Source organism: Chlorella variabilis (genome assembly GCF_000147415.1).
Source record: "Chlorella variabilis unplaced genomic scaffold CHLNCscaffold_5, whole genome shotgun sequence".
Lineage (NCBI taxonomy): Eukaryota > Viridiplantae > Chlorophyta > Trebouxiophyceae > Chlorellales > Chlorellaceae > Chlorella > Chlorella variabilis.
Window position 1 is genome coordinate 2,055,434 of NW_005435083.1, and position 24,388 is coordinate 2,079,821.

Below are 24,388 nucleotides of genomic sequence, written 5' to 3' on the forward strand. Positions count from 1 at the left end.
CCCGCCTGCCTGTGCAGGCACCTATGCTTTTGGCGCGCCGCAGGGCTTTGGCGCGGCTGCCCCCGCCGGCGGCTTCAACTTTGGCATGCAGCAGTGAGGGCTGCAGCCGCCAGCCGGCCGGGAGCGCTAGCACCGCCCCCGGCGGCTCCCCCTTTAGTACCCTCTCTCTCCGCGCTGCCGCCAGCCAGGGCCGCCGCCAAAGCAGCAGCCGGCCGCGGCAGCGGCGCACACACACTAGCATCCTGCCCGGGTATGGCACGCCCCGCCGCCCTGCGTCCACCTCCCCACGCACTTCCTGCGCGGGCGCAGCAGGCCTCCCCCGGGCGCCGGGCCCTCCCTCCTCGCTCCAATCTGCATCCCTGCATTCTTTCCTGCATTTGCTTGCATGCACTGACTGTACTCTACTGCCGCTCCTGCTTGGCGCTGACTGTGTGTGTGTGTCCCTCGGTGTGCACGGCCTTGCTTCCTGGCCCTTCTATGTTAGCTTCATCGGCCCTCGTGTGCCCCAATTCTGCCGGTATGCGCCCCACCTCACTTTCACTTTGACCGGCGTGTAAGCAACACGCTGCTTGCCTGGGTGCCGCACACGGTCGGCTGGTGGGCTGAGACTGGCGCTCACATGGGAGTAAGGACAGCAGAGGAGTACACGCAACTTGCAGCAGACTGGCAGCACTAACAGGATATCTAGCATGGCATGCAAGCAAACAGCAGTGTGATGGGTCGCAACGCAAACGATTGATTAAATCTGGGAGGCTCTGGCTCCCAACAGGTTAACGCGGGCCTCCCGCTACTGCTGCTGGCCGTCCTGCCCCTCCAGCGGCGCCGCCTTGCCCTGCAGGCAGGCAGTGGCGGGTTGGGCACGTTCGGCCGATGCGGCCGATGCTGCCACGCCGCAATGCTGCTCTGGACGACACGCACCCCTACGCTGCACACGCCGACGCCTGCCACTGCGCGCTGCTGCCCTGGGCAGCTTGCGGGGCGGCCGTGCGCGGCAGCAGCGTGAGCAGGCGGGCCCCGGCCTCGTGCCTGTGTGCGCAGGCAGGCGGGCAGGCGGGCGGGCGCACCTGGCGGTGGAAGGCGAAGCGGTCTGCCATGCTGATTGCCACGCTGATCCCCGCCAGCAGCGACCCTCCCGCCAGCACCGTAACGGCACCCTTGAACAAGTAGTCGCCCAGCTGGCCCTTGCTCATGGCTGGCGTGGCTTGCCTGGCTGGCTGCCTGGCTGGCTCGGCGTCCCTGCTGGTGCTGCCCTCGGGTGGGACACGTGCCTCGGCACAAGTGGCGGCTGCGGCTGTGGCAAGGAGCAGGGTTTGCGCGGGTTGCGGCAAGTGACAGAAGGCCTGCAGGGGGTGGTGGTAGGGTGGTGGTGGTGGAAGGGCGAGGATGCAGAGCCAGCAGGGGCAGAGGCGGGAGTCCTTGGGACGGCGGGCGGGCGAGCAGCAGCGGCAGCGGCCCGGCTGGCAGGCGCAGGGAGGAGCGGCGGCGGGGCAATAGAGCAATGGGGGCAGCACTGGGGCACTCAGAGGGTCCTGCAGGAGGGAGGCGGACATGGAGGCACACTGGCCTGCTCACCAGCCGCTCCCCGTGGGCAAGCTTCACTGCTGATGTGTGACAAGAACCTAGGAAGAGAATTGACTGGCTGCGGGGCATCTTCGAAGGAGTTCAGAAACTGCCAGCGAGGCAGTTTTCTATAGCGGCCAATTCGCACACCAGACTCCTGATGGTGTTGTCGTTTCTCGCTGCTTGATGTCTAGGTTCTGCGGTGTTGGGGTTTGCGTGCTGGGCGCTGGGCCGATGGCAACCATGCCCGGCTTGCCTCCTCATAGCTTGAAGGGCCCCAAAGGCCCCCAGTCCTCTCCTTGCCATCCACTCTCACTAAGACCACCGAGGCAGGGCTCCCATAGCCCTACAGCCACCGTGTAAGCCCACTGCTGCTGCATCTGTCAACCTGCTGCCTGGTGAGCTTCCTGGGGGGTTGGAAGGGGCTGTCAACAGGTGCCAGGGGCTCCTGCTGCTGCTTGCTGGAGATAGGGGTCGATCCACCTCGCTGAGTGACTGCTCCTGACTGCTCCGGCTGCCCAAGACTGCGAGCTACTGCGTAATGAGAGTGAAACTGAGGGCCCTGCTGGGCTTGGCGGCTGCACAAGGGCAGCCGCTGCGCCAGCCACGACGGCGAGAAGCACAGCACCTCGCTGTCTTTCCATCCCAGTGATTCCTTGCTTCCTGCCCCCTTTGCCAAACCCTGCAGAGGGCGTCATTCTGCCGCCACCGCCGCTGCTGTAGCAGGTCTCGCTACATAGTGGCAGAGTAAAAAGGGTGTGAACGCCCCGGTAAGGCGGTCCTTTTAGCCAACCCCGTTACAGCTGCAGCCCCCGCCAGGGCGTGCACGCACTGGTGCTCGCCGGGCGTCCTACCTGCCATTACCCGCTGCGCCCGCGCCAGCCACAAAGCCCATGAGGCAAGTGGTAGTGGTGGGGGGGGGCATCCGCGGGGACTATGCTGGTGGGGTGCAAGTCGCAAACGCAGGCTGATCCCCATTGTGGTGGAGGAATCCAGCTAGTCACAGGTAGCCTACAAGCAGCAGGACCGCCGCCGCCGCGGCGCCACCCGGGTGCACGCGAGCTGGCGCCGGTCCTGCTTTCTTTTAGGGGTCCTGCATCCGACTGGATACCACTAGTACTACTAGTACTTAAGAAGACCAGCCTGCTGTCTGCGACCCCCAACTAGCAGAGTCCCCGCTGATCATCAGCATGGTGCCCACACCACCTGCCGGGCCTGGGCAGCCAGTTCGGCATCAGTAGCCTGGGCAGTAAAACATGTGGCCGCTGAATGTGACCACGCAAGCGAGCATCATCTGCCCTGGTGATGCTCGCTTGCGTGGCCACATTTAGCGGCCAGGTGCACTTCTGAGCACCTGAAGCCCTTCCCCCTCCAGCCTCCTGTGGCATGGCAGCCTGGTGTGTGTGTGTCTGAGACATCCCGGTGGGCCACCAGCCTCACATACCGTGCTGCTTGCCGGTGCAGTTCTGGCCTGGCTGTTGGGCTGGGAGTGGCTGGACGCAGCCCAAGCCTTGTCATGCGCCATCCCCCCTTGTGAAGATCAGTGCTTGACTCCTTGCATCAATCTTCACAGGTTGCTGGGCTAGCGCCTGGAGGCCGCCGGTGTCTCGTTGTGGCCATCCCCAAGAGGAACCCCACCCTCACGGCCCCGCTGCATTGCGCTTCACGCGGGGTGGGGCTCCTCTTGGGGCTGCTCATCTGGACACCGGTATCCTGCAGGCGCTAGCAGAGCACCAGGCGCAGCTAGGCTACGCGAGGTTGCCAGCTCAGCAAGCACATCTGCCTGATGAACAGAGGGGCTGCGAACCAGGCCTGCAAGGCGATGACGTACATGATGCCCTGCACTGTGCTCCTGGTGGTGGCTCGCCACCCCACATAGCCTTGGCTGCCCCCCCTCCTGCAGCCCAGAGTGTGGTGCCGCAGGCACCAGCGGAGCAGGCGGCCAAAGGCATGCCTGCCGCTCCTGCGGCGGCGGCGTCAAGGCGAGCGCCACATTTCTCCTCTCCTTCCTCGCTGCGCTCCTGAATGGGCCAATGCGCTGTTCTGCACAGCCGCTGGCTAGGCCTGGGTGGACCCGGCGGGCGGCAGCTGGCTGCTGCTGCCAGCCTGGCGCTTTCCTGCTGCTGCCACCCTGCCACCTGTGCCTGCTGATCGTGTTCCTCGCCACCTGTTGTGCGCTGCAGGCTGGGCAATTCCACCACCAGTAGCGGTTCACCGGCGGGGCCAACCCTAAGCACAGCTTGGGGTATCCAGTTGCGGCCTAACGTCAGCACCTTGCCGCGCAGCGTCAGCGCCGTCAGCCGCGTGAGCTGCAGCAAGCCGTGCAGCCGCAGGGGCAGCTGGTGGCACCCGACATCCAGCTCACGCAGCCGCGTCAGCTGAGCCACCCAGGACGTGGACGGCGGCTGCGGGGTGCAAGTGCTGACGCTGAGCCGCTCCAGCCTGGGGCCGCCCGCGGCCACGCACACCGTCAGGCACCTGCCGACCATTTCCCCCTGCTCCGTCTCCAGCTGCGGCGGTTCGACATAGTCAAAGGCAGCCTCTGCCTCCTCTGCGGCCAGATCCAGCAGCCGGATGTGGCGGGCATGCCGTGCCAGGAAGGCAGCCAGGGAGGCGGCTCGCTGCGTGACTGCATCGCCCGAGATGTTCACATGTAGGCTATCCAGCAGCTCGGGCCCAAAGCATAGCCGGCGGAAGCGCTTGCTAACCAGCGACGCGCCACGCAGCCAGCAAGCGCAGAGAGGGGCGGAGGCGGTGGAGGGTCGGTGGACGAGCTGGGCCTGCCGCTGCGCAACATCCGCCGCTGCCCAACATCCGTCCGCAACAGGTGCTTCCTCCGCTTTACGCACCTCTCCTGCTGCGACAGCCACCCCAGGCACCGCCTTGCGACCTCGTCAGGCAAAGAATCGAAGCCAGGCATGATCCCTGGTATCGTTCCGCAACCAATTGGTTGCGAATTGGCTCACGAAGGCTCGTATGGGGGCGCAGATGGGGAAAGCTGCCAGCGAGGCAGTTTTCCATAGCGCCAATTGGCACGGCGAAGGGCTCCTGATCTGTTGTCGTTGCTCGCTGCCAGGCGTCTGGAACCCGTGGCTTTGGGTTTTGGTGCCCAGCACTCGGCGCCCACATCGGCTTACACAAGTTGGCAAGCGGCAGCGGCGGAGGGATGGAGAACATGAGGAATGTGAAGATGCCGTCCGGCCCAGGCGCCGGCAGGCTGGCCAGGGTGCTGCTCATAGGCGGAGCCGCTGTGTATGGGCTCACGCATAGCCTGTTCAACGTGGAGGGCGGACATAGGTGATTGGGCGCCGGATATGGCGTGGATGTAGCAGCCATCTGGCGGGCCTGCAGCCGGCTTCTAGGCAGCAGTGTGGCATGCCCCGCTTTGGGCCTCTCCCGAGCTCCATGCACCATCTGCACGCGCTCAGAAGGCAATGGGAGCCCCGCTGCCCGCTGCCGGGCGGCCCGACCCCTCTGGAAGCCACCGCCGCCTCGGCCGCCAGTCACCCGCCCCGCCTCGTGGCCTTCCCGCCTGCGCCGGCCCCTGCCCGCGCAGAGCCATCGTGTTCAACCGCATCGGCGGCATCAAGGAGGAGGTGTACGAGGAGGGCACACACTTCATGCTGCCCTGGTTTGAGCGCCCAATCATATACGACGTGCGCGCCCGCCCCAACGTCATCACCTCCACCTCGGGCTCCCGCGACCTGCAGATGGTGAGAGCTTGCAGGGGGCGGCGCGCGTGCCGTGCAGCGCGTGTGGTGGAGGCTGCGGAGGGCAGCCTCACGCGCGTGCCCGGCGTGCGTGTGTGTGGAAGGGACAGGACCGGCCTGGCTTCATGAGAACACCGCCCCACACAGTGCCTGTTTGCCCGCTCCGCTTCCACCCGATCCTCCTCCTCCTGGCCTCCTCGCCCCTGAACCCGCCCCGTGCCCTGCGCCTGATCTCGCCCCGCGCCTCCCCGTCCGCCGCCGCCCCCCAGGTCAACATTGGCCTGCGGGTGCTGACGCGGCCCATCCCGCAGCGGCTGCCCGAGATCTACCGCACCCTGGGCACCGACTATGCGGAGCGGGTGCTGCCCAGCATCATCCAGGAGACGCTGAAGAGCGTGATCGCGCAGTACAACGCCTCGCAGCTGCTGACCATGCGCGAGGTGCGGGGCCGTACCGCCTGCCCGCTGCGCCGTAGCTTGGCCCCACACCCCGGCTGCTGGCCGTCTTCTGGAAGCACCTCTCCGCCAAGCGCAGCCCCAAGCAGCATGGCATGGCCAGCCCAGCCATCCTGCTCCTCCTCACGCCGCCGCCGCCGCCTCCCGCCCCCGCCCCTGCGCCACGCAGGTGGTCAGCCGCGACATCCGCCGCATCCTGACGCAGAGGGCGCGCTACTTCAACATTGTGCTTGACGATGTGTCCATCACGCAGCTCACATTCAGGTGCGGGGCGGCGGCTGCCCGCCGGCGCCGTGGCTGCCCGCCGGTGCCGTGGCTGCAGCCCTGGCTGCTGCTGCTCCCCGCGGCCCGCCCAGCGGCCCGCAGCCTGCAGAAGACGCCCTTGCGCTCGCCTGGCAGCTGCTACTGCCCGCCGGCAGCTGCACCGTGCGGGCATGGGTGCAGGCTCTTCAGCAGGCTTTCTTGCAGGGCGGCGGGGCGCTGCTGCCGCGGCTGGTGCTGCTGGCATCCTCCTGCCCACGTGCCGGCCATGCGCTGCCCGGTCAGCCACGCAGCCCTGACCCCGTGCCTGCGCCCGCCACTTCCCTCCCGTCCCCACCCGCAGCCGCGAGTACACGTCAGCGGTGGAGGCCAAGCAGGTGGCGCAGCAGGACGCCGAGCGCGCCAAGTTCATTGTGAGCCCCCCGCGCTGCTCCCGCTGCTGCCGCTGCCTCTGCGCTTTGACTGCGGCGCCTGCGCCTGCCGCCTGCATGCTGCCACCTGCTCCTGTGCCTGCACCATACACCCTGCTGTGGCCTGCCTGGTGGCGTTTGGGTGGCGTTTGGGTGGCGCAGGCGGTTGCATGCCTCTCTGTTTGGGGGCCCACCTCCCCACCGACCGCCTGCCCCCGCCCCCTGCCCGCGGCGCGCAGGTTGAGAAGGCGGAGCAGGACAAGCAGAGCGCGATCATCCGCGCGCAGGGCGAGGCGCAGTCGGCCACGCTGATCGGGCAGGCGGTGCAGCAGAACCCGGCCTTTTTGACGCTGCGCAAGATCGAGGCGGCGCGCGAGATTGCGTCCACCGTGTCGGGCTCCGCCAACCGCATCTTCCTCAACTCCGACTCCCTGCTCCTCAACCTCTCCGACTATGAGACCAAGAAGAAGTGAGGGAGGCACGCGGGGGAGGCGGAGCAGGGAGGCATGCGGCAGGCTGTTGCCCCAGCGGGCTGCCAGCCTCCAGCCGAGCGGCGCCACATGCGGAGGCCTCAGCAGTAGCAGAGCCAGAGCCATGTTTTAGTAGTTTCTACTTCATGCCTACCCCGCTGGCCCCCACCGCCTGGCTTGGAGCCCGCTCGATGTTTTCTGGGATGCATGATTGGCGGGTGCCCGCTGTAGGGCTGCCCATCCCCACCCCACCTCTCTCTTCATCAGCAGGACCAACCGCCTGTAACCCAGACTGGTAGCGGGGATGACCCTGGTTCAGTTGACACTGTGTGGTTACAGCGTTGCCCTTTGCCCGAGAGAGGGGCGGGTGACTACCAATATCCAAATCGCCGGGGTGGGCGCGCGCCCGCAGGCCAGCTGCACAGCGCCGCCCCCCAGAATGCGGCCGGCGGCGGGCCGCTCGCCGACGCCAGCGCAAGCTGCGCCGCCGACGCCGCGGCGGTGATGCCGCTCCTGCCTTGGCTCCAGTGGCGGGCAGGCGGCTTACGCCACCTGAGACTCCGCCTTGGCGCGCAGCGACCTCAGCTTCTTCTTGGCCTCGTAGTAGGCGGCAGACTGCAGGAGGGGGCCGGGGAGGACAGGAGGGGGGAGGGGTCAAGAAGGAGGAGAGCAGAGGGAGAGATGTCGCGCCGGGGAGCTGCGCGCGTGCCTCCAAAGCCCCTGCTGCCCGGGCTGCCGCAGCCGCGGCGCTCGTGAGGCCACGTGCTGGCTCTGCTGCCGCGGCTGCGCCCCACAGCGGCGTCGCCGTACCGCTGGCACCGCGCGCCCGTCCCGCCTCACCTTGACCTTGCGCTTGGCCTCCAGCTCCTTGACGGCCTCCTCGTGCTTCCAGCCCACAGACGAGGCCAGGTTGCCCAGCTGGCAGTAGCGGTGGCCGTGCTGCAGGCGCAGCACCTTGAGGGCGTCGGGGATGACCATGCGCTTGACCTTGTCGTAGGGGGCGGGGATGCCCTCAAACGCCTTGAGGCGCTCCAGGGCTGCGGCGCCGCGGGCGGTCTTGTGCGGGGTCATGCCGCGCACGGTGCGCCACAGGATGCGGCTGGGGGCCCTGCGGGCCGGCGTGCGGCGGGTTGGGGCAGGGACAGGAGGAGGCGCGTCAGCAGGCAGGCGGGGCTCGAGCAGGCACGGCGGAGGCGACAGCAAGGAGAGGCGTGTCCAGCTGCACGCTGCGCTGGTGGGCTGGGGCAGCAGGGGAGACGGGCTGGCGGGTTCCCTGCTGCAGGGCTGCCTGCCACATCGACTGGCTGCTGCTGCGTTGCCTTGACACCCCATCCATACAGCCCTGCTGGTGCCCACGCGCGGCTGCGACTGCCCGTCGGCGCCACGCCCAGCGAGCGTCCAGTCCTCTGCTGCAGTGATACAGAGCGGCTGCCCCCTGCCGCCTGCCGCAGGCCCCGTTGAGGTGGCTGCCTTCCAGCTGCGACGCCGGCCAGCAAGAGGCCGCCATGCCGGGCTGCCATCGCCTGTGTTCTGCTGCAGCCAGAATTCAACGCAGCTCCACGGCTGCCGCTGCCTGCTGGTGCGTGTGCCGCAGGCAGGCGGCGTCGGCCGCGTGTGCGCCAGCTGCTGGTGGTCCCAAAGGCCCGGTGCCGCGCCTGCGGCCCCCCGGAAACCAAGGCCGTCCCCTTCCAAACATAGCAGCCCTGGCAAACACAGCCCGCATCCCGCACCTGAACTTGACGGCTCCGCGGCGGGGGTTGGTGACGGAGCGCTTGCGCAGGAAGCGCTCGTACTTGGCCTTCTGCCGCACCATGCCGCCGCTGATGTTGATCTCCTCGCACCGCACGCACACCACGTGCTGGCCGCTCAGCAGCTGCTTGGCCAGCACCTGCAGCAGCCGCGAAAGCCACAGCGCGTGCGCATTGAGTGCTGGGGGCAGAGGCAGGCCAGGCAGCACGCGGCGGCAGTGGGCCGTGGTGCCCCGCCGCCCCGCCGCGCTTGCCGCTTGCCCCTGCCCAGCCGGCCTGGCTGCCTGCCCAGCGCATCGGCCATGCCCCGCACAGCCTGCTGCACACTCACGCTGGCCAGGCGGCCAAGCATATGGCCCCTGCAGTCCACGACCACAGTCTGCACACAAGAAACATGCAGCATGTCAGCGCTCCGGCGGCACATGGGCGTCCAAACCGCTCAGCCCACAACGGCAAGCCCCGGCGAGCCGCCCGCCGTGCTATCCGCCATGCTGCCACGCCTCTGCTGGTGATGCAGGTGTCCAACGCTTCTGGGAGCATGCGCGCTGGCCATCAGGCGCATGCAGGCTCCAGAGGGCCAAGCGGGGCCTTGCTGCACGCTGCCCACTGTCGCATGGCTCGCAGGCCCCGCACCTGCGGCATGTTGCTGCTTTGCCTCCAATGACCCGAGGCCTAAAGAGGAAGGTGCAGGGCAGGGCCGGCGCCAAGTGCCACGCCCCAGCCACGCAGTCGTCCCCGGCGGGGGACCCCGAAAATAAACAGAGACGTCTCAAGCTGTCGCCTGACGCCAAATTTGAGGTGTTACGCAAGGCTTGCGGGTGTTGAACACACACCCGCGCTGCCGGAGGCGAAGGCCCGATTGCAACAGTCGCGGGGCGGGGAAAGGAACCCCAGAAAGCGCTCCGGGTGGCTCTATGATTCTCTGAGATGGCTAAAATCACGCGGTCGGGGCCAGGGAATCGGCCATGAGCGACGCCGAAGTGCAAGCGCTGCGGGACGAGCTTGCCAAGGCCAAGGAGCGGAATAAAAAGCTGAAAAGCTTAAGTGTGAGAAGATTCAGTCCACCGCAGCTGCCGCTGTTCGCCGGCTGTGCTCTGCCGCCACCGCCGCTGCCGCGCGGCACCGCCCGCCGCTTGTTGGGACTCGTGTCGATTGCCTGCTGCTGTGCTCCATCCCCTTGCATCACGCTCACCATTCACCTCGCCGCCCGCCGCCCCCGTGCCTGCGCTGGACAGGTGGTGTTGAAAGGAAAGGCCGACCTCACGACAGGTTACGCCGCAAGGTATCACGAGGAGAAGCAGCGACGGGCCATGGCGGAGCAGGCGCTGCAGGAGAAGCAGCGTGAGGTAGCGACCGCAGTCGGCCAGGCAGAGCAGGCGCTGCAGGCGGCACAGGCGGCCGCCAAGGCGGCAGGCGCCGCTCGCAGTGAGGCGGCGGCAGCCACTCAGCAGCTGGCGGCGTTGCGGGGCCAGCTGGAGCTGCTGCAGAGCCAGCAGAGCCAGCAGCGCGGAATGCTCGAGGAGATGCAGCGGTGGAGGGCTGCACTGGCGCTGGCAGCAGGCGGCGGCCTCGGCGGCGGCGCCCCTGCAGCAGCCCTGCCGGCACCGCTGCCTGCTGCTCCGGCAGCGCCAGCGCCGGGCCCGGCGGCGTCGCCCCGCCGGCAGCGCCAGCGCCAGCAGGGGCCCGCCTCGCCCCGGCATGCGCCGCCGGCCGCGCGAAAGGCATCAGCAGCAGCTGCCCCGCCGCCGCCGCCGCCACCTCCGCCGCCGCCGGCTGCCCCATCGGCAGAGGAGACGCGTGCCAAGGCGGTGGCAGCCCGGCAGGCCGCGGCCGGCGGCAAGCGGCCGCGCGGCGCGGCGGATGCAGCGGCGGCGCCCGCCCAGGCAAACGTTTTTGCCGATCTCATGGGCGACCTGCAGGCGGGCGCCAAGCGGCCCCGCCAGGCCGCGGCGCCCGCTCCCGTGGCGGCGGCAGCCCGAGCGGCGGCGGCGCCTGCCGGGCAGCAGCGGCGCGGCGCGCCGCCCGCCGCGCCCGCGCCAGCAGCCGCCGCGCCGGGGGAGCCCTCCCTGGCCGTCTCTGCCAACGAGCTGCACGTTGAGCAGCAGCGGGAGCAGGCGACCGCGGTGGAGGAGGCGGCGCAGCAGCTGGGGCGCATCACTGCCGGGGGCCCAGGCGGCCCCGGCGGCGAGCTGAGCGTGGAAGCTGTGAGGCAGGTGGCGGCGGAGCTGCACAGGCGGCTGATTGAGGAGCGGCTGCCGCTGCCGCTGCTGCTGAGCTGCTTCGAGTCGGCGGTACTGGCGTGCGCGGCAGCCAAGCCGCAGATGCAGTACCTCCAGCTGTACCTCCAGCAACAGCAGGCGGGCGGCGACCAGCAGCAGGCCGAGGCAGCGGCCGCCGCCGCCGCCGCCGCCGCCTGCCCGGCTGCCGCCTGGTTTGAGGCCGGCCCAGAGGCGCGCGGCGGGCAGCAGCAGGCGGGTGGTGGCCAGGGCGGCGGCAGCCTGCCTGCGTTTGCGGCGGTGTGGTCCAGCCGAGAGGCGCTGGCGGGCCACCACCTGCCCTGGCTGCTACACTGCGCAGCCTGGATGCAGCAGCTGGAGCGGCAGTATGCTGGGGCGGCGGCGGCGGCCGCAGGCTCCCCCCGAGCACAACCGCGGCGCGGCGGCCAGCCGCTCCTGGCGTCGCTGCGCCAGCACCTGCACCGCCTCGTGCTCGGCTGCTGCCTGGCAGCCAGGCGCCCAGGCGGCAAGGCTGGCTGCGGCGGCAGCGACTTCAGCAGCGCACTGCGGCACACTGAGACGGAAGTGTGCACGCTGGCGGCGGCGGCGGCGGGGCTGTGTCGCGCCACGGGGGACGGAGAGGTGCGGCCCGACGCTGCCGGGCCGCCTGGCAGCCGCTGCAGCGCTTGCTGGGGCCTTGCCTGGCTGCTTGTTTCAGCCGTCCAACGTGGGCTCTGTGCCTTGCTGTGCGCCCGGCTGATGGAACTGTGTCATAGCGGCTTCCCTCGCTATGACCTGGGCCTGGCCCCTCCCCTGCTGCCGCCTGCCCCTGCTCCGGCCTGACCCCTCTTCGGCTGCCACCTGCCCCTGCTGCCTGCAGGCTTTCTGGGCGCTGCTCCTCGACCTGCTCACCTGCCCCGCGCCTGCCGCCGCTGTGCTGCCTCCCCTGGCGGCGGCGCTGGATGTCTGGCCCTCGCTGCTGGAGCCTGCCGCAGCGGACCGGCCTGGCGGCGGCGGGCTCAGCCGCGCGTGCGTCCATGCTGCGCTGCAGCGGCTGTGCTCGGCGGCAGCTGCCGGAGAGGAGGAGGCGGCTGGGCAGGGCGGCGGCGCCTCGCCGCCGCCGCTGCTGCCGGAGCGGCAGCCGGCGGCGGCCTCGCTGTTCCTGCGCCGCCTGGGGCAGCGGGTGTGGGGCTGGGCGGAGGGCGCGGCCGGCGACGGGGAGGCGCTGCGGGAGCTGAAGGCGGCACTGGCACAGCCGCCGGGGGGCCTGGCGCTGCTGCCGCACGCGGCACCAGGGGCCCCGCAGGCTGGGGTGGTGCCGCGGCAGGCGTCACCACCGCCCCCGCCGCCGCCGCCACCCGCGGTTGCTGCCATTGACCGCCACACCGAGCATGATGATCTCATGGAGGGTGTGGAGCAAGAAGAAATCTGATGAACGAATGATGTCATGTGGGCCCTCTGGGCTCCCTGATTCAAATTTGTGTTTAATTGTGTACAACCCCTGACTGTGCATTGGCCCCCAGACAACCTCGTTGCTTCTGCTCGACGATCCAGCACGCCGCCATATGCATGCTGTTGCCTGCGTTGACCTTTGACCGCATGCAGACTGACATGCACTGCACAGATGTAAAGATCCCACAGGTGTAAAGCTCTCCACCTGCAATTGTGGTTGAGTAAACGGTGGGCCCCAGACGGTGGGCCCACCCCAGACCAACACGCCAGCGCAGGCGCCTTCTGAATCAGCCCGGTGGGTGCTGCCTGGGGCGGTGCTCGTGTGCAGGGACTCCCACTGTGCGAAATGCGGCCAATCTAACGCCATGGGGCGTCGAACCGGGCAATTGCCCCCGTCGGACCCGTCCTGGCCATGCTGCGTGCTGCGGAGACGTCACCCTCAATCCAGTTGAACCTGTGTGCGCCAGCCTCCCCTGTTGTCTTCCCAGTTCTTGCAGCCCTCCAGGGAGTGTTCTGCCTAGCCTGCCTGCTCGTTTCAGGTGCGGTGCGCTGCCTGAACCCACCCCAAACCTGGCCCCTGCCAGCGATCCTCTGACATTGGCCGCTGCCCCGCTGCAGATCGAAACATGGGTGACTGTGGCAGCACTGGCTTTCTGGACGCGGGCCTGCAGGACCTCAGCGAGCAGGTGGGGCTAGGTCTGCAGTTGACCCCTTTGTTTGTGGGCCGCATTGTGCCCTGCCGCTGCTGGAAAGCGTACCCGCAGCGCATCCATGCACAGTGGCGGGCCGCTGGGAGCCGCGGGTGCAGGCGCAAGGGGTTGAAGCTCTTCCCGCCGTCGTGCGCGCTGGGGCCATGCACGCCACCGCCGCACCTCTCGCCTCCTCTTGGGGTTGGGCTCCCGACCCCAGCCCGAAACGCTCACCCCCTTGCCTAATCCTTTCCAAACAGGTCAAACATGAGCTGAGCTACCTGGCCTGGCCCGGCAAGGAGTGGGTGGAGCCTCGCACGGCAGAGGGCGGCGCCCCCATGTACGACGCCCTCATCGTGGGAGCCGGCCAGTGCGGGCTCGCCATAGCCCACGGCCTGATGCGCGAGAAGGTCACTAACGTCATTTGCCTGGACGAGAACGAGGTGAGGGCGCCAGCAGGGACAGGCGCCGCGGCCCCGGCCCTCCGCCGCCACTCCTGACCGCCTCGTGCCTGCCGCGCGTCCCGACGCCTGACGCCACCCGCCGCCGCTGCCCCCGTGCCACCCCTTCCCTGCCTGCACTGCAGCCCGGCAAGGAAGGCCCCTGGGTGACGTACGCTCGCATGGTGACGCTGCGCACGCCCAAGCACCTCACCGGCCTGGAGTACGGCAACCCCAACCTCACCTTCCAGGCCTATTACGAGGCGCGGTTTGGGCAGGAGGCCTGGGCCAAGCTGGACAAGATCCCCAAGGAGATGTGGTGAGAATCGCGCGTGTGTGTGCGCGCGCGCGTGTCTGTGGCAGGTGGCATCAGCGTGACATGGCATGGCACCAGGGGCTGGCAGCACTGGCAGCAGCGCCTGCCGCTCACCGCCCCGCCTGCCCCGCCTGCCCCGTCGCGTGCCCGCTGCAGGATGCAGTACCTGCAGTGGTACCACGAGGTGCTGGAGATCCCCGTGCAGAACAGCACCAGGGTGCAGCTGATTGAGCCGCTGGATGCCGCCTCTGCCGAGGCCGGCTTCCGCGTGACGGTGGCCCGCTGCGGCGAGCGTCAGGTCATGCACGCCCGCAAGGTCGTGCTGGCCACCGGCATCCAGGGCGGCGGCGAGTGGCACGTGCCGCAGTTTGTCAAGGACGCCGTGCCGCGCCAGCTGTACGCCCACACCTCGGAGGCCATCGACTTTGCCGCGCTCAAGGGCAAGCGCGTGGCCATCCTGGGAGGTGAGGAGGCCAGGGGGCAGCTGCAGGGTGTGTGTCTGCTTCGTGTTTCCTGGGACGCTTGCCCTCTGTGCCGGGCGCCCGCCTGGCTCCCTCCCCTGCATCCCGACGACACCTTGCTGCCGGCTTGGCTCTTCCCTGACCCGCCCCCGGCCCGCTCTGCATTGCATTGCGCTCCCTGCAGGCGGCGCCAGTGCGTTTGACAACGCGCAGTTTGCGCTGGGGCAGGGCGTGGGCGAGGTGCACCTGTTTGTGCGGCGGGAGCAGCTGCCCAAGATCAACCCCATCCGCTTCATGGAGTTCTCCGGCTTCCTCAAGCACTTTGCCGACCTCGATGACACCACCAAGTGAGCCGCTTTCCTCCTAAGACGCACAATGCCTGACGCACAACCCAAACAAACTTCTTCTCTCACGCATCCGCTGGGAACCAAAAGCGCTGGCTGCATGCACCCTCCTTGACGCCCGCGCACGGCGCGGCGCCGCCTTGCCCGCGCTGCCCTTCCCCCCACCGAGGATGCTGAACACGCGCCACGCTGGCTCACCTGCAGTTTGTCACACAACTGCGCAACTCCACAGATACGCTGGCATTGACTTTTTCATGTCCTACAACCAGCCGCCCACCAACGACACCTTCAACCGCGCCGCCGCCTTCCCCAACTTCACCCTGCACCTGGGCTCCGCCTGGCAGACGCTGACCCCCACCGCCGACGGGCAGCAGGTGGGGCAGGGGCGCCAGGCCGTGCATGTCGGGAGCACAGCCCCGGCATCAGCCACAGAGAGGGCCGTGCCCGCCAGCTATGGCACCCTCAACCCGTCACACCTGCCTGCCTGCCTGCCTGCGCTGCCCCACCTGCAGGTCCGCATCATTTCGGCCAAGGGCAACGAGGGCCTCTTCGACTTCCTCATCGTCAGCACCGGCCTGCTGACCGACGCGCGGCTGCGGCCCGAGCTGGGCGCCTGCGCCGACCAGATCGCCACCTGGGGGGACAGCTTCCAGGCGCCGCCAGGCATGCAGCGCAACCAGCTGATCGATGACCACCCCTACCTGGTGCGCCGCGCTGGGCGGCACAGGCCAGCCGCGCTGGCGCCACGCACGCCGCCTTGGCGCGGCGCCGTGCAGCTGCTTCTCAGCCCGTCCCTCGCCCCTGCGGTGCCGCTCAGCACGCCTCCTTACTCCTGCCCCGCCGTGGCCCACCCCGCCCCGCCTCTCGCTGCGCCCGCCTCCCTGCAGGGCCCCAGCTTTGAGTTCCGCGAGAAGCAGCCCGGCGCCGCGCCCTACCTCTCCGGCATCTACGCCTTCAACTACTCCGCACTCGTCTCAATGGGCCTCTCCGCCTCAGCGCTGTCGGGTGCGTACACCGCCGCCGCTCGCGCCGGCCTTCGCTTCCGTGCCGGGGTGTGTTTGAAATGGCCGGCTGCGCCGCCGGCTGGCAGCCGGGCTGGGCCTCGTCCCCGCCACACCCAGGCTTTCCTTTGGGCCGGCCCTGCAATCGACCCTTGCTGCTGTTCCCTGCCGCCGTCGCTTGCTGCAGGCTCCAAGTACGCGCTGCCCAAGGTGGTGGGCGGCATCACCCGCTCGCTGTTCCTGGAGGACTCCCCCCGCATCCTCTCAGCCTACCTGTCGTACCGGGAGGAGGAGTTTGTGGGCGTGTGGCCCCGCCCCGCCACCTCCGCCCTCAAGGCCGCGCTCAAGGGCTCGCCAAACCAGCTGCCGCCGCTGCCGCCCAACGCCAAGGCGGCCGCGGCCGAGGCCCCGCAGGTGTTCAAGACCCCCTCCCTCACCCGCATGTATGTCAGCACGCCGCCGCAGTAGGCAGCCGCCGACCCCGCGTGCTTGAGCCGGCCGGGGCGGCTGCCGCGGCGGCGGGCAGCCCTGCAGCTGCTGCACCGCGCACCGCTCAGCTTGATACTGGTGCCTGTTTGTATGTACACCCACTGCTTCACGGAGCTTGTATGAACACCCAAGCCCGGGTCGTCTGCCCATGCATGTCTGAGCACATGCACACCCGGCCCCCACTCGACAGCTCCTGCACCCGTCACACTACCGCCCATTCTTTCATGCTTTCGTCAAGCCCTGCCGCTTTTTTTCATGCTGTCGCTGATCGCTCATTTTTTCATTTACTTGCCCATTCGTTGAAGCCGCCCCTCCCCCCAAAAGGCTGGAATGAACCGCGGCGTTTGTTTATTGTGTTTAGAACTCCCCCCCTTTCGTGTAGCGCCTGCCCCCTGTCTCTCCCCCAGTCCTGTCTCTGTGCCCTTAGCTCGGTCCGTGCTTCTTGCGCCCTCCAACTCCGCCTCCTTGTGTCCCTCCCCTGTGCCACCACACTCCCACCAACTGGCTTGCTTCCTCTCCCTTGCACACTGTAAACTAGCGTCCAACACTGGGGCCGTCAGGGTTGTTCCACCCGCAGCTCAGCTCGTCCTCGCAGAGCTGTGCCAGCGGGTAATCTTCGCTGTGTTTTGGGCAGCTTGCTTTCAGCCCTGGTGGAAACGGTCGCGTGTCGGCACGGACACGCTCCTCTGGGCGTCTCTAGTGTAAAGCACCGAAGGTCAGCTCACACTTCACGTGCAACAAATTCATCGATGCAGGCCTGCTGTGTCTGCTGTGGTCTCCCCCGCTGCTCACATGCTGGCAGTGGCACGGCGCTGGAACGCCGCCAGCTGCTCCGCAGTCAAGTCGCACTGCAGGTTAGTGACCTCCAGCTGCGCTCCCGGGGCCTCCAGCCTCACTGCACAGCCACACCCGGGGCACGGCAGCGCAAGTCAGGCAGCAGCCGCAGGCAGGCACTGGGGCGCAGGCATTGCGGCCGTCGTTGCCTGCAGCTGCGAGCTGGAGCTGGCTGGCTGGGCGCGCCTGCCCACCTGCCATGAGGCCGCTGTAGGAGACCAGGAGCTTGACCACACCTCGCACCAGCTCCGCCGCCTCAGCCTTGGTGCCGGCATCAGCCAGGTTGGCCTCCAGCTGCTGTGGCCCCAGCCCTGCAGGCACAGAGCGCAGCCGGGCCAGGGCAAGTAAGGCGCGCGCGTCCATCAGCTGCTGGCTGGCTTCCGCCCACCAAGCAGTCAGGGCGGGCCATGCATGCACACAGCACCCGCGCCGTCCTGCCAGGCCGGCTCACCCAGCAGCTCCCGCAGGAACTGCGCCCCGAGGCGCGCCCCAACCACCATGCTGCCATCCTCCACAGTCATCTGGATGAAGTACTGCAGCACAGGGGCAGAGGCAAGTGGAGGCTGAGGTGGGTGCCAGCCAGTGGGACAGGCAGCAAAGGCTGCCGGCATCGTGTGCTGCTGGCGTAGTAGGGCGGCCTGAAGTGCAGGGCGGCTACCTGCGGCTGCCCCGTCTGCGGGTGCCTGAACTGCAGCCTGCCCACAAACGTCTTCACGGTGCCAAAGATGGTGGCCACCAGCGGGAAGGCCTCCGCACCTGCAAGGCACGCAGCCACATCCATTCACCCGAGCCCCCAGGAATGAAACGAAAACAGGCTGGCGACATGCTGCCAGCACAGCGCAGCGGCAGGGGCAGCACCGGCAAGCTTGCCTGCCGAGGCGGCGCGCTGGCTCAGCTGCAGCAGGTAAATGAAGGGCTCGTCCGTGCCGCTGCGACTGCCCCCAGCACCCTGTTGCGGCTTGTCGGGGCTGAGGTCAGGCAGCAGGTCGAATGAGGGCATGTCCTCGTCACTATCCGCTGGCGATGCTGCTGGCGGCGCTGCTGGCGATGCTGGCGCTCCCACGGGCTGCTGCAGGCGCAGCAGGCTGGGCGCTGCCGGCCTTTGCTGGCTGGTGCCAGGTGGCTGAAGCTGGGGCATGCTGGGCAGCGCCCCACCCCTACTGCCGCCAGCTGCTGCTGCCCTCCCTCCTCCTTCTCCAGCTGATGCTGCCGCCGCGCCAGCTGGCAGGGAGGCTCGAGGCGGCTGCGGAGGTGTGGGCTGCGCGGAGTAGAGCACTTCTGTCAGGGACGGTGCCACGTCAAACAGGCTGGGGTCGGGAGGTTCCAGCTGTGGCACAGCAGGCTGCAAGGCCTCCTGCTGCTTCTGCTGCTGCTGCTGCTGCTGCGAGGGATCCGTCCCTGACGGTGGGGAAGGCTGCTGCTCCAGCTTGCTGGCACCAAGCCGCGTGGCAGCCTGCTGGGGCTTGGACGCTGCGCCGTCGGCTGGAGAGGAGCCCAGCGGCGGCAGGGTCTGCTCGGCTGCCTGGCCGCTGCGCCGCCGGGGGCACTGCCCTGCGGTGCCCGCAGGCCCTGCTGGCAGTTGTGCAGCAGCAGGGGCGCCAGCTGCTGCTGGTGCGTTGCGGCCTGCTGCCAGGCGCGGCTGCTGCTTGGGCGGCGGCTGCTCCTCCTCCTCCTCCTCCTCCTCATCCCATCCATCATCGCTCGCGTCGCCACCTGCCTCCTGCCGGCAGCCGGTGGCGGCACCCCCCTGGTTGCCGCCACCTCCATCCGCAAGTTGCCCAGGGTCTTTTGGCAAAAACTTCCCATATGCCTCCGCCACCTGCCCTGCCCCCTGCTCCTCCTGCTGCTCGTCCATTCCGCCATCGAATCGTTCCCAGGGTTCTAGATGTCGAGAGGGCGGCAGCTCATCCTCGCGCTCCAGCGCTGCAAGCACGACACAGGGGCAGACAATGTGGCGAAGGTGTAGGCGTGACAGGTTCAGGATGGAGTGTGCGGCAGGCACTGAGGAATAGAGATTGCCCCTTTCCTCGATGGCGCCATAGCTCAGCGAGGCACCCTGCTCTAAAGTCGCCCAGACTCACCGTCGCCCTCCTGCCAGCCAGGCTCCTGCTGCTCCGCTTCAGCCATCTCCACGTCCACGCCACCTGCCGTGCCGCCGTCGCCCTCACCGCTGCCGGGCACCTGCTGCTGCTCATCGTCGCTCAAGCAGATTGGGTCGTCGAGCGTGCCTGCTGCCAGGTCGCTGGCTGCTGCGCCGCCCCTGGCCGCGTCACGCGGGCGCTGCAGCAGCTGTGGCGCCGCCCGGGCCTGGACCCGCGCTGCTGCAGGCTCTGCGCCAGGCACTGCAGGCCTCTGCCGCTGCTGCTGCTGCTGCATGGGTTCTGCGAATGCAAAGTCCGCAGCAGCGGCTGGCCCATCTGCCGCCGGCTGCGCTGGCTGCAGTGCTCGCTCGGGCTGGGTGGGCGGCTGGCGCAGGGCCAGACGGCTGCGCCTGCAGCAGAAACAGGCACAGGTGCATGAGTTGAGTGGCACCCATTGGTGCCGTGGTTGGTGCAGCCACGTCCCCCGCACCAAACACACCACTGCCCACAAGGCACTCACTTTTGGCCCCCTGATGCTGCTGCGGCGCGATTGTGCTCTTGCAGTGGAGCAGCTGCCGGTGCGGGTGCTGGTGCTGGGCCAGCGTGCTGCGGCTGCTGCTCCCGTTGCCTGCCAAAGCTGAAGCTCTGGCCAGAGTGCTGCTGCTGCTGCCTGGATGGCTGCTGCTGCTGCTGCTGCTGCTGCTCGTGCTGCAGTGTGGGCTGTCCAAAACTCAAGCTCCCGCCGCTGCCGCTGTTGTGCTGCTGAGCCCTGTCGGGGCGTGGCAGCAGGGGCTGTGCAGGCTGCTGCTGCTGCTGCTGGGGCTGCTGTTGGGCCATAGCTCTCACTGGCGGAGCTCCTCGGCCTGCCGCTGCTACTGCCGCCTGAGATGCATGAAGGCGGTTGCCAGCGGGGCCGCCTCCCTGCGCCTGCTGTGCCTGCTGCTGGTGGGACAGCAGCTGCGTCGGCTGCTGCGACGGTGCCCCCAGCTGGCGCTGCGGGGCGGCTGCTGGGACCTGCGCCGCCTGCTGCTGGGCGGGGTGGGCCCCAGCGCTGCCGGGGGCCGGATCGGCGGCCCATGCTGCCCGCGAGGCAGCTGCCATGGCCTCCTGCATGCTGGGTGGTGGACCCCGCCTGCCGACTGCACGCAGAGGGCGCAGCAGAGCAGGGCACAGGGCCTGTCTGGTCAGGAAAGTGCTGGCAACCTGATAACCTGCCGCCTGAAGCGCTGCCAGCATGCCCAGGACAGCAGGTCGGAGGTACATCCATGCGACGCCCCTCCCCGCCCCCGCCCCACCTGCCGGCTGCGTCCAGTGCGCCACCATGCGCTGCCGCGCCTCCTCCAGCCTCGCCACCCGTCCGCCCAGCACGGCGCAGGTCTGGGGCGTGAGCAGCAGGATGCCGCGCCGCACCGCCGCGCCCTGCACCACCAGCTTTGTGCCTGCCGGCATTGCAGAGTGCAGCGCTGGCGTGGGGCGGTACTCCATTGCCGCCACATGCTGCACACCTGCGGGTCGAGGTCAAGGCAGGTGCCGCGTGTGTGCTGACAGGCAGGTGGGCCTCTGGGTGCTGCTGGGCAGCAATTGCCCGGGTTTGTGTATCAGCATGCACGCATACAGGCTCAAGTTCATGCACCAAGGGCACATGGTGCTGGCTGCAGCACCGTGGCAGCAGCACCCACACACACCGTCGGTGAGGAGCAGCTTGAGGCAGCGCGAGCTGCCGTCGTTGCCCGAGTAACGCTCCCGCACCGCCACCCCGATGTTGACCACCTCGTCCACTTGCAGCACCAGCTTGCCGGGCAGCACCGTATCGTGCAGGGCCTGCGGAACAGGAGAGTTGGGCAGCGGCGGCGCAGCTTGGCGCCAGGCTTGGCGGCGCTGGCAGCCCGGCGTGCGGTGCGGCGCTGCCCATCCACTGCCACCGAGGTCCGGGGGCACCAGATCAGACGCCCAGGGGCCTGCCCACCTGCACTTCCTGCGGGAGGGCGGCCGCCCCGCACTGGTTCAAATCGCTGTGCAGGAGCTGCTGGAGGACATGCTTGGCCTTGTGTTGCACAGGCAAGGCGGCAAAGCCCGGCGCCGAGGCCTGCAGGTGCGCCACGCAACTCGTGAGCCAAGCGGGCTGCAGCTGGAGGCCCAAAGCCTCCAGCTGCTGACTTAGTGCATCCATCCCTGTCGGGAAACAATGCGGGGGCGGCAAACATCGAGTGTTTCTGCTATGCCGTGCTGTGCCACACCGGCTGGAAGAATTTGACGCGCCTATGATCTCTCCTGCACATCAAAACCGTGCACAATTGTTCTAGAGCAGCTGTGAGGGCTGCAGGGCTCGGTTGCCTTCCTGTTTTGAGGAGTCGGCGCCGCCCTTGCCTCCTGTCCGCGTGAATTGAAACCAGATGGGGAAAAAGGGCAGAAAAGGGATCGATGACGACGAGTGGCTCAAGGAGTTTGAGGATGCGGACGTGAAGGCAGAGGAGCCGGCAGCAGAAGAGGCTGCACAACCTGCAGGTGGGCAGACCTGAAGCTTGCCAGCCTTGGTCTGCCCTGCAGAGCCCGCAACCATATCTGCATCCAGCGTGCATGAGGCGTTGTGCACTGCTGCCGGCTCCTGGCGGCCCCAATGGAGCCTACGTTGCTCCCAGCAGCCCTGTGATCGCCGCGAAGTGCAGCAGCGTCCGCCTGTTCCGCCAAGTCCTGCCGCCGCTGCCAGCCGCCGCTGCCCACCGTCACCTGCCTGCCTCGCGACCCACCGCTCGTTTGGCGCTGCTTGGTTGGCTGTGCTGCTTGCCGCAGTCAAGAAGAAGGAGAAGACAAAGGGCAAGAAGGACAAGAAGAACAAGAAGGCGGCTGCCTTCGAGTCGGATGATGATGAGCCTAAGCTGGAGCTGCCACCCGTGGCTGCCGAGGAGGAGGAAGAGGAGGAGGAGGCGCCTGTGACCCAGACCAAGCAGAAAGCAGGCGGCAAGAAGAAGAAGGGCGGCGCCAGTGGGGCCAGCGTGTTTGCGCTTCTCAACGGCGATGATGAGGAGGAGGAGCCGGAGGAAGAGGAGGAAGAAGAGGAGCCTTCCAGCAAGGTGGGTCGCGGTGGTTGGTGTGTAGCCGATCTGTGGGCTGGCATGGAGCGGTAGGTTGCTCTGCCACCCGCCGCGGGCTCTGCTGCGACGACTGGCTGCCGACGATGCCGGGCACGCGCTGGCGGGCTGCAGGGCGGCGCGCCCGTGATGCGTGTCGCCGAGGTGGTGAGCGTGGCGCCGCACCCCAAGGCCGACCGCCTGCGGGTGTGCCAGGTGGATGCCGGCGGCGTCAGCACCGTCAAGGTCGTCACCAACGCGCAGAATGTGGAGGAGGGCATGAAAGTCGTGTTTGCGGTGAGTGGCCCTGCGGCGGCAGCAGGGCGTGGGGCAGCGTTGCGAGAACGGGACGAGGGCCAGGAGGCGGAGCTGGATTGCCAGCAGTTGGAGCGCAGCAGTGCTGCTGCTCGGCTTGTGGCGCCCGCTGGCGCCGCGGGAGCGGTGGCGCATTGTGATCGTCCGTGTTCACCTGGCTTCTCCCTGGCTGCGACCCCTGGCCCGCAGCCCGTGGGCTGCACCACCCGCAATGGCGTGACGATCGAGCAGGCGGCACTGCGTGGCGTGGACTCCTTTGGCATGCTGTGCAGCGCGCACGAGTGCGGCTGGGTGTCGGAGCCAGGTGCGACGGGGAGGCAGGCGCCAGCCGGCTGGCTGGCTGGCTGGCTGCGATCCTGGGTAGCAGGCGGGGATGCCGGCGGTGCCAGCCTGGTAGGTAGCGGTGCAGGTTGATCAGCGTGGCTGGCCTGGCCTTCTGCGGTGCCGTGCAGATGGCGTGCTGGTGGTGCTGCCAGAGGATGCCGAGGTGGGGGAGGAGTGCCCCGAGGAGCCGCCAGAGGTGCGTCTGGGTGCAGCAGTTTCCGGCAAGAGGCTCCACTCTGCTGGGCGTGCATCACAGCGCAGGGAGGGGATGCTGTCGTGGGTATCCACCCGGCAGAGATGCAAGCAGCTGTTGCAGCAGCAGCGCCCCGCACGCAACACGCAAGTGGTGCTGGGATTGCTCATGGCTGGTAGGCGGCGCTTTGGCTCAAGTGGCTGCTACTGTTGGCATGCAGGGTGCCATCTACGGCGCGTCTGCCGGCAAGAAGGAGAAGAAGGAGAAGAAAAAGAAGGCCAAGCAGCCTGACACGGACAGCCTGTTTGCTGCGCTGGCTGGCGACGGCGAGGAGGCGGCGGCGGAGGAGGAGGAAGAGGAGGAGGCACCCGTATCCAAGCACAAGTCCAAGAAGGACAAGAAGAAGAAGAGCGCCGACGTCAGCAGCGCGTTTGCAGGTGCGCACAGCGGTGCTTTGGGGAGTGCGTGCAGCTGGGCTGCAGGGATGGCGCTCGAGGGCTGTGGGGCAGCTGGACAAAGCGGGCGCAAAGGTGCTGTCAAGGAGATGTGCAGACCGTGGGCCAGAGTGCCATCACCCTCCTTAGAGCCTCCTTCCTCCCTCCTTTTTGCAGCTCTGACCGTGGAGGATGAGGAGGTGGGCGAAGAGCCGGAGGATGAGGAGGCGTCCAAGGCCAAGAGGAAGAAAGAAAAGAAGAAGAAAGTGGCGGATGCCGAGTCGTTGTTCGCGGCGCTGGGCGGCGGCGAGGGTGAGTGCTGCCACGAGACGGCTCGCACGCGCCTGGCTGGCTGGCTGCCTTGATGATTCGTGAGCGGGCCCTCTCTATCGGCCTCATCCGTGCGCTCGTGCCTGTGCGTTTTGCCGACTGCCCTGCTGCAGAGGAGGAGGCGCAGGAGGAGGAGCCCAGGAAGGAGAAGAAGGACAAGAAGGCGTATGCCGACATAGATGTGGCCGCGCTGCTGGCGGGAGACGAGGAGGCGGCGGCGGCGCCAGAGCCCACGCCAGCAGCAGGTGTGCCGCTGCAGTGCGCCTGCTGTCTGCTGGCAGGGTCGTGGGTAACCGATTGGGTGTTGGTTCAATGGGGTTATGCGCTGCGCCTTGCCTGCTGTGCCGCGTGCTAACCCGCTATGCCCGCCTGCTCTGCTCGCTGTGCCACGTGCAGGCAAGAAGGGCAAGAAGGAGAAGAAGAAGGGCAAGGCTACACCTGCCGCTGAGGAGGAGGATTTGGACGCCCTGCTGGCTGAGCTGGATGGGCCGCAGGAGCAGCAGCCTGCGGCAGCGGCGGCGCCGGCGCCTGCGGCGGCGGCGGCACCGCCCCCGGCTGGGAAGAAGGACAAGAAGAAGAAGAAGGGCAAGGGCGGCGCCAAGGAGGAGGAGGAGGAGGTGGGTGGCTGGTGCTGCTGCTGGTGGTGCTGCTGGTGGTGGGGGTGATGGCGGTGGTGGTGGTGGTGTTTTAGATGTTTTAGACGCAAGGCGCTCGAGCATGAGGGATGCTGCTGCCTACCTGCCTGCCTGCCTGCCTGCCTGCCTGCCTGCCTGCCTGCCTGCCTGCC

At 68.2% G+C, this 24,388-nt stretch overlaps 5 protein-coding genes across 5 annotated transcripts in view; 3 read left to right on the forward strand and 2 right to left on the reverse strand.

Moving 5' to 3' along the window:
• Positions 1 to 570, forward strand: part of CHLNCDRAFT_30497 (hypothetical protein) — a 4,874-nt gene extending 4,304 nt beyond the window's left edge. Inside the window, exon 12 of the mRNA XM_005849633.1 lies at positions 18 to 570. Within this exon, the coding sequence (XP_005849695.1) occupies positions 18 to 97 (80 nt within the window). The 3' untranslated portion in view covers positions 98 to 570. The remainder of the gene's footprint in view (positions 1 to 17) is intronic.
• A 4,180-nt stretch (positions 571 to 4,750) lies between these two features.
• Positions 4,751 to 6,869, forward strand: CHLNCDRAFT_21275 (hypothetical protein; the record flags this gene model as incomplete). The annotated part of the gene is made up of 6 exons (XM_005849634.1): positions 4,751 to 4,857; positions 5,117 to 5,273; positions 5,540 to 5,710; positions 5,895 to 5,989; positions 6,330 to 6,399; positions 6,636 to 6,869. The coding sequence occupies 6 exons, from the start codon at positions 4,751 to 4,753 to the stop codon at positions 6,867 to 6,869; spliced, it is 834 nt and encodes a 277-aa protein (XP_005849696.1).
• A 555-nt stretch (positions 6,870 to 7,424) lies between these two features.
• CHLNCDRAFT_17540 (hypothetical protein) lies at positions 7,425 to 9,002 on the reverse strand (the record flags this gene model as incomplete). Its single annotated transcript, XM_005849883.1, has 4 exons — positions 7,425 to 7,481; positions 7,707 to 7,974; positions 8,597 to 8,754; positions 8,946 to 9,002. Coding segments are annotated over 4 exons (540 nt in total), but the record flags the coding sequence as incomplete, so codon positions are not given.
• A 4,133-nt stretch (positions 9,003 to 13,135) lies between these two features.
• Positions 13,136 to 16,001, forward strand: CHLNCDRAFT_21314 (hypothetical protein; the record flags this gene model as incomplete). Its single annotated transcript, XM_005849635.1, has 8 exons — positions 13,136 to 13,414; positions 13,558 to 13,730; positions 13,884 to 14,191; positions 14,373 to 14,535; positions 14,765 to 14,906; positions 15,045 to 15,236; positions 15,420 to 15,537; positions 15,721 to 16,001. The coding sequence occupies 8 exons, from the start codon at positions 13,136 to 13,138 to the stop codon at positions 15,999 to 16,001; spliced, it is 1,656 nt and encodes a 551-aa protein (XP_005849697.1).
• Positions 16,002 to 16,810: 809 nt separating this feature from the next.
• Positions 16,811 to 21,107, reverse strand: CHLNCDRAFT_51164 (hypothetical protein; the record flags this gene model as incomplete). The annotated part of the gene is made up of 10 exons (XM_005849884.1): positions 16,811 to 16,917; positions 17,051 to 17,167; positions 17,308 to 17,389; positions 17,515 to 17,612; positions 17,715 to 18,779; positions 18,938 to 19,347; positions 19,458 to 20,076; positions 20,233 to 20,442; positions 20,623 to 20,758; positions 20,904 to 21,107. 10 exons carry the CDS (start codon positions 21,105 to 21,107, stop codon positions 16,811 to 16,813), a joined length of 3,048 nt encoding a protein of 1,015 aa, XP_005849946.1.
• Between the last annotated feature and the right edge of the window lie 3,281 nt (positions 21,108 to 24,388).